The sequence below is a fragment of the Camponotus floridanus genome, unplaced genomic scaffold (genome assembly GCF_003227725.1).
Source record: "Camponotus floridanus strain SB8 unplaced genomic scaffold, Cflo_v7.5 scaffold40, whole genome shotgun sequence".
Taxonomy (NCBI): Eukaryota; Metazoa; Arthropoda; class Insecta; order Hymenoptera; family Formicidae; genus Camponotus; species Camponotus floridanus.
This window is the reverse complement of record NW_020229548.1, coordinates 1,341,543-1,348,460: the sequence shown is the minus strand read 5'-3', so window position 1 is coordinate 1,348,460 and position 6,918 is coordinate 1,341,543. Positions and strand designations below refer to the sequence as shown.

The 6,918-nt window shown below is 36.8% G+C and overlaps 2 protein-coding genes across 2 annotated transcripts; both read right to left on the bottom strand.

The window, feature by feature from the left end:
• Nucleotides 1–932: 932 nt before the first annotated feature.
• On the bottom strand, nucleotides 933–1,636 carry LOC112638939. The gene is made up of 2 exons (XM_025411581.1): nucleotides 1,437–1,636; nucleotides 933–1,182 (listed from the first exon to the last, which is right to left on the bottom strand). The coding sequence occupies exons 1-2, from the start codon at nucleotides 1,634–1,636 to the stop codon at nucleotides 933–935; spliced, it is 450 nt and encodes a 149-aa protein (XP_025267366.1).
• A 3,155-nt stretch (nucleotides 1,637–4,791) lies between these two features.
• LOC112638935 lies at nucleotides 4,792–6,452 on the bottom strand. Its single transcript, XM_025411574.1, has one exon. The coding sequence runs from the start codon at nucleotides 6,360–6,362 to the stop codon at nucleotides 4,911–4,913; it is 1,452 nt and encodes a 483-aa protein (XP_025267359.1). The 5' UTR covers nucleotides 6,363–6,452; the 3' UTR covers nucleotides 4,792–4,910.
• Between the last annotated feature and the right edge of the window lie 466 nt (nucleotides 6,453–6,918).

The window sequence follows — 6,918 nt, the reverse complement described above, 5'->3', positions numbered from 1 at the left end:
CTTGATAATATTTTTTTTTCATTAGATTCTTTTAAATAGCCACGTTAAGTTTTTATTTATTCATAATTTGAGAGCTATTCGCGTCGTGGCTTTTAATCGAAGAAAAATGATACGAGGATGCGGTCGCGGACTGTGCCATTAAAATAACAGTTGTGTGGAACACCCTGTAGATAAAGTTACAAAATTTAATTAATCGAGGTTAGCGCCGATCGGGATCGCCATAACCGGTCCTAACCGCCCATCATATTATCCTGCGAGATAACCGCTGTCGTTAGCACAGCCAGATAAATATTGTCGCTGAATATTGTCAGGTAACTCGGGCGTAACCGCATTTTCGCACTCCATTTTTATTTAATCTATCTATACGCGGTTACATGTATTGCTTTTCCTACGCTCGTGTATTAATTACAGGTAAATGGTTTTTCGCACTGTCGCTCGTTCGACAGTTCGATAAATAAGATAAGGCTTAGATTAATTAGTCGATCAGTCGCAGGATATTAATGTGTACGCGTATCGCGAAATATACGTATGCGTAATCATACATCGACATTCGCAAAGCAAACGTTAGACTAAGCAGGGAGATTGAAATAGTTTTGATGATGAAGCGATATTAATGGAGGCGAGAAAAATATATATTACCATTCTATAAAGATTACATCCAGATTGTGTATTGAATCGAGTTATTATGAAGAGTTATAGGGATTATTTCCTTGCGATAAAAATCAAGCAAATTGAATCCTAATTGAATTTATACCCAGCATATCTGATTGAATTATAATTAATCGAATCATTATTAGAGATTATTTATCAGTTTTATACATATATGTAGATCGAACAAATTTTACAAAATACTTAAATCTTACAAAATGAGATATATGTATATATGTGTATATATTTAATTTTACATTAAAATTGAAATTTTGCATTAAAAATTACGGGTCGCATTCTCTATTACATTCGCAAGAGTCATAATCGGATCGTGAGCTTGAATCGTTGCTATTATGAGCCTCGACATCAGTCGCTCGAAATAGTTCCTGTCGAAGACTGTCTATTATATCCGGTCGTTTATCGACAGACGACAAGTAATCCAAAAGGTCAGCGACAATTTCACGACGCGGTCTGTTGAAAAATGTACCTACGACCTCGGGAATATCGATGAGCGGCTGCTTCGATAGGACGTGTCTGCGAGAACGATTTTAATGACATATCATTAATCTCGAATATTCCCCGACGCATATTAAGTATTATAATTGGCACTCCAGACGATTTTTATCAAGTTATCGTTAGAAAGCGGATACAAATTAAATTTCAATCTGTCAATTACAAATAATTTTATCGTAATCATATATAAAAACTAATTAAATATATAAATATACGGAGAAATATACGAATTTTTTCCAGTCAATTTTAAATACCAGAGGCATGTGGGAGCTGACCTTAACAAAATGGTGATTAAACCTTTGACTTCCGGATGTAAGTTAAAGTAAATTTCGTTTTCTCTTCGAGTAGACATTTTCATTTCGTTCAAAGATTGCTTCTGATCTCTCGTTAAAGCGCCTATATCATAATTTTGCATGCCGTGCGGCGGATCCGCGGGATGGAAAGCATTTTTGGCTTTAAAGAACCGGTTGGACATGATGATTGTCGCTTAAATGAGAGAATTGAACTGTAACGTTTCTTACATAATTTTACAGATATTAATTTTATAAACTATTATTGCGTATGTGTGTTTTTATTATATTTATTCATGTGAAATCGCAGATGCGTCACAGAAATTCGTCGAATATAAAAGTAAATTGAACGTTGAAAAATTTTGACGTGAACGAATTAGCTTTTGTTTTACAAAATAAAATACACGCGCGAATCTGCACACATGTGATGTAACCGTAAGGTATAAATATGCAATCTATGACAGCGATACCCAGGCTATGACTCATGTCACGTATATATCTGCAAAGATTTGTAAACTATAAGCTTTTCTAGTTAACGATTTTATGTGGAAAACCCAAGAAAATTATTGAACATTTCCATTAAAATATTACAATCTAGACAATACAGAAATTAATATAAAATATCAAATTTTTTCTATCTCAATAAGTAGTCTGCTAATACATATATCCTCTTGCAAGGTATCCAAAATAAATAATGTATTAAAAAATAGTGACATAAAAATTGAAATATAGCTTTTTATGATCAGAAATATATAAGCATAAAAAAATCGTTAATTTAGATATATACTTTAATTTTTACAAATTGTTTACATTTCGTTTCAGTTGTTCCAATGTTTGTCATAGATGTTTGATTTTGATAGATTTCCCGAGTGGAAAAAATGTTGAATATTTTTTTACAATTTGCAGTAAATTTATTTCCAAATCGTGTTTTTGCATTCTAAATAAAACAGCAACACTGACTAAATTGTTTTTTTTCTTTTTTTTTCAGAGAAATTTCTCATTTATTCTATTTTTACAATAAAGTATTACAAGTTAGAGCGTACAAATGACATTTACATATATTAATCTACCTTTAATTATCAAGTCTAACACGTACTAAAAGCTAATTATCATATAATCTTTTTATCTCTCCTAAACATCGACACACAAGCGATATGTATCTCATATTCTCCATCGCATTCTCAGAAATACCTGTTTGCGGCATTGCGATTGCCTTAAGGGAATTATGATACTCTTTTATTTCGTTTTTTGCCGCGCACAAGGACGCCGAATCAATAGTCTTCAATAAGTCGTTGCCCGTAGGCCGATCACTTATCGATTCCGCACGATCATTATTGCGCTGTCGGAAGGTTCGCGATTCGAGGTAATTTCCGTCAAGTACTATTTACACTTATTAATTGACTTGTTTATTCTTCCATTGACTAGATGCCGGGATTTCTATAATATCGATATTTACATGCCGTTGCGAGCCTCCATTTAATACTGGACATAAAGTTGACGTACACGACAGAAGCAGAATAAATCTCTCGAACATATTTTGATTATGATTGATGTAGTTTAATCCATCGGCACGTATAGAGGAGCATCACTTTCTTCCCTCGAGAGGAAGGGACATCGCGTTCTTATTGCATTTTTTTTTTACAGGCGCAAAAGATTACCCGCATAAAGCGCGCGCATCTGATATATCGCCCGCGTAGCACAACTAACGGATTAATATTCTACATGTCATAAAAAAAGATACGACCGCGCGAGACAGAAGCGGGGGGCGGGGGGCGGCGCGTCGCGAATACGGTAATTAAAATGCTCCGGCAGGAAGCGACGTCGCGCCGCGACTCCTTTATTATCCGCCGCGCGCTTCGCGTCTCGGCGCCGCGACTTTTTCCGCGGCGCGACTCATCGCTCAGCCCGCGCTCATCGGATATTGCGACGGCCGTTGATTCCTCGCCTTTTTTTCCTTTCTTTCCTTTGTTTTTCTTCCTCGATGCGGGGGGTTTCCTACGATTTGCGCAAGAAAATAATGCAAATGCTGCGATGAGCAAGAGAAGCCTTGCCGCCGCCGCAAAATTGCGCAAGAACGATGACGACAGACGGTTTGTCCCGTGATTTTCTACCAATTGCGACCGACCAATGCCGATTTACGCGGCTTACGTGTTGTTTAATTTTTTTCAAAACACGAATTTTAATCGCGCAAGGTAAATAGAGTTCTACACTGAGAAAAAAATCTGGTTGCATTAATTAGAATTCTGGTAGATTCAACCAGTATGTCTGTTGGAAAATGGACGAAACAGAATTCGTGTAGGAATTTGCAGATGAATCTGATTAATTTCTTCCTGTTGAATTTGTCAAATTTTCTGATTAATAATACTAAACTTGCTAGCACCAAATCGTCTAAAATTTTTTCCATCTAATCTTAAAAGTCTGTTTAATATTTTAAATTTCAACAAGATTATTGGATAAATTCAATCCAGATTATTGAATAAATTATTTTAAATTTAGTTTGTTAGAAATTAAACTGATAAACAGTGATGCAAGAAGAGGATGCAACTCAAACACACACAATTAGAGAGCTAGCGTCCTCTTTCTTGCACTACTGCTCGTAAGAGAAAAAAAATATATTTTGGATTTAATGTTAATATTAATTCTTTATATACATTTCATGGCAAATATTGAATACGAGTTAAATTAAGAAGCAAGCAAAGAAATTAATGTAACAAGAAATTTTATAGATCCAACCAGAAGATACTAATCAAATTCTTATAGTAAAATCTATTAAACGTTCTAGTTATAAAAAATCGAATCTTATCATGAGAACTACACTGAGGGAAAAATGATTTTAAATCAAGTAAATTTATTTTTTTGAAACTTTTGATTTGAATGAAAGGAATCATTTATTTCATTTAAGCAAAGGCATTTAATTTTAATTAAATATGTATATTATATCGAGTACATTATTTTTTATATTTTTACATTTTTTAAATACGATTTTTACAAAATACATACTATAATTTATTAAATTAAATATATTGTTTTTTAAAACTAAAAAATTCAAAATTTTTCCAAGTAAAAAATGCATTTTAATAAGTATTTTGTAAAATTAAAATAAAAAAATAGTTAATTAAGAATTATATTTTCTTAAGTATATAAATTTTTTAATATATCTAAATAAATATTTAATAGACGTTTCGAATACAAGTAAATATGTGATTAGCACCCACCGAATAAATAGCTGTTTCGAATTAAATAAAATTTTTTTATTTCAAGATAGTTTTTCTCTCAGTGTAGAAATTCTTGTTTGATTTAATCAAAATGCCTTCAATCATATACATCTTGTTGATACAATCAAACGATTTTTCTCAGTGTACCAATCGCGATCGACCAATGCCGGTTTACATGGCTTACGTATTGTATTTAATTTTTTTCAAAACACGAATTTTAATCGCGCAAGGTAAATAGTTCTCTTTACGAATTTGTCGCGGCTTCTCGTTTTTCCTTGATGGATCGCAACTTGTTCGCGATCTTCCGTCGTACTTTCTTGTGGGTGGCGAGCATCAGGAGCCACAGTATCGGCCATATCATCCGGCATATCTTGAGTATCACGAGCTTGTTCAGGCAGGCGAGGAGCAGGCCGAAGAACCAGGGCGCGCCCATCAGCAGGTACAGCTGCAGGAAGAGGAAGTACTTCTTTTTGAGGGCGTTGGTGTTATTCCTCGTCGCTATCTCTGTGCTCTGTTGTATCCGTATGATCTTGTACGTGGTGAACACGAACAGCACGTTATTCCAGAAGAGCGTCAACAACGGTATGCCGAAGAAGTAGAGGTTTACTATAAAGTTTGGTCCGTCACGGTACTGGCGATAATTCGGCTTCAATGGAAAATCGTCCGGGATTCCGGGATAAAATTCCAGGATGAAGGCAAAGATGGCAGGGATGAGTGCGCCTCCCCAGGCAAGAACGCCGTACATAAGAAGTCGCCTATTTTCTTCCTGGCTGGTCTGCTGACCGGATCCCACCATCCAGCGAAATCGCGTAATTGACAGAGTCATGTCGAAGCAGATGACGTTGAGCCAAAACACGGTGGCGTTTGTGAAATACTGCAACATTATCCATAGAAATGTAGCGAAGTCATCGCTCATCGGACACTCGCATAATTCGCAGAAGCCGAGGAACATCAGAATGCATCCCTGCAGTAACAGACAGACATTGTGACGCAGCACCGCGCGATTATAAATACTCTTGCCCAGTTTCGGAACGGACAGGTATACCACGACGACGATGGTGCAGAGGATTACATGGGCCACGTTGGTATCCATATAAGTCTGCGCGCCCCAAAAAAAGACCATTCTCAGGTCGTTACTATGACGAACGATCTCCTCTCTGTCGTCCCTCGTTACATTCGAAGCCATGTCGATGGTAGTGATGGTGGTGATGGTTGTTACGGTGATGATCATCGTAGTTTTCGTCATCATTATCATTTCAGTTTTCCAGTTTTCCTTCTTTAAAGTCATTTCCGCACACTTGACGAGCACTGTCGTACCGTTGATCATGTGCTCGATGCAATAATCCTTCGATGTGAGAAACGTCGCGTAGCCGCGCAGGAGATGACGGCTCGTGTCGGCGTCCTTGTCATGACAGCTCAAGCCAGGCACCGACGCCAGCACCGTAGTGATCTGTTGGAGATGTTCGGACGACATTGTTTGCCAGGAGTCGTGCGTGGAGTAGTTGAACTTATTCGGTTCCACGTGGACGCATTCGAGATTTTCATCGAATGCGTAATCGGCAATGCAGCACTTTGTCGGCGTGTTTGTTTCGTGTACAATCGTTGCTGTTATCGTCATCGTCGTCGTCGGGTAGGTCGCGGTGATCGAAATATGACATAATAGGAGAATCGCGACGGACGATCTCGGCGCGTGCATCCTGGCCCGACAGATTTCTTCGCACTGACCGATCGCGGACGTGTCTTTCCCGATGTTTGACAAGTCGGAAACAACCGGACCGACTGTGTCTAGCCGGCGTCTTGCCGTTGCAATATCACTGTCGCATTTTTCTTCCGTTTCTTTTGGATGACGCAGCCATGCCACGGTATGTGTTTATCGCGGAAGACGCACGCAAGTAGTAGTGGAGACAAGCTCAAACCACGACATCACTGATTATCACTGTTGGTCGCAGATATTGCATGCGGTCAGTTTTCGCAATAGCAATATTTTGCTATTATATTCGGGGATTTTATGAAATTGATGAAAATTTCCATAAAGAGTCTATGAAAGCATATAATTATAGTAATAATCGTATAATTAATGTAGGAATAATCGTATAATATTGTAAGAATAAATAGGCAATATATTATCTTAAAGGAGGCATTTTTTTAATAGTGAAATACAAAGAAAGACACATATTAGTAATAAATATACGATGATATATTCTATTTTTTAAATATATTTTAAATTATATTTTAAATATATATTTAATTAA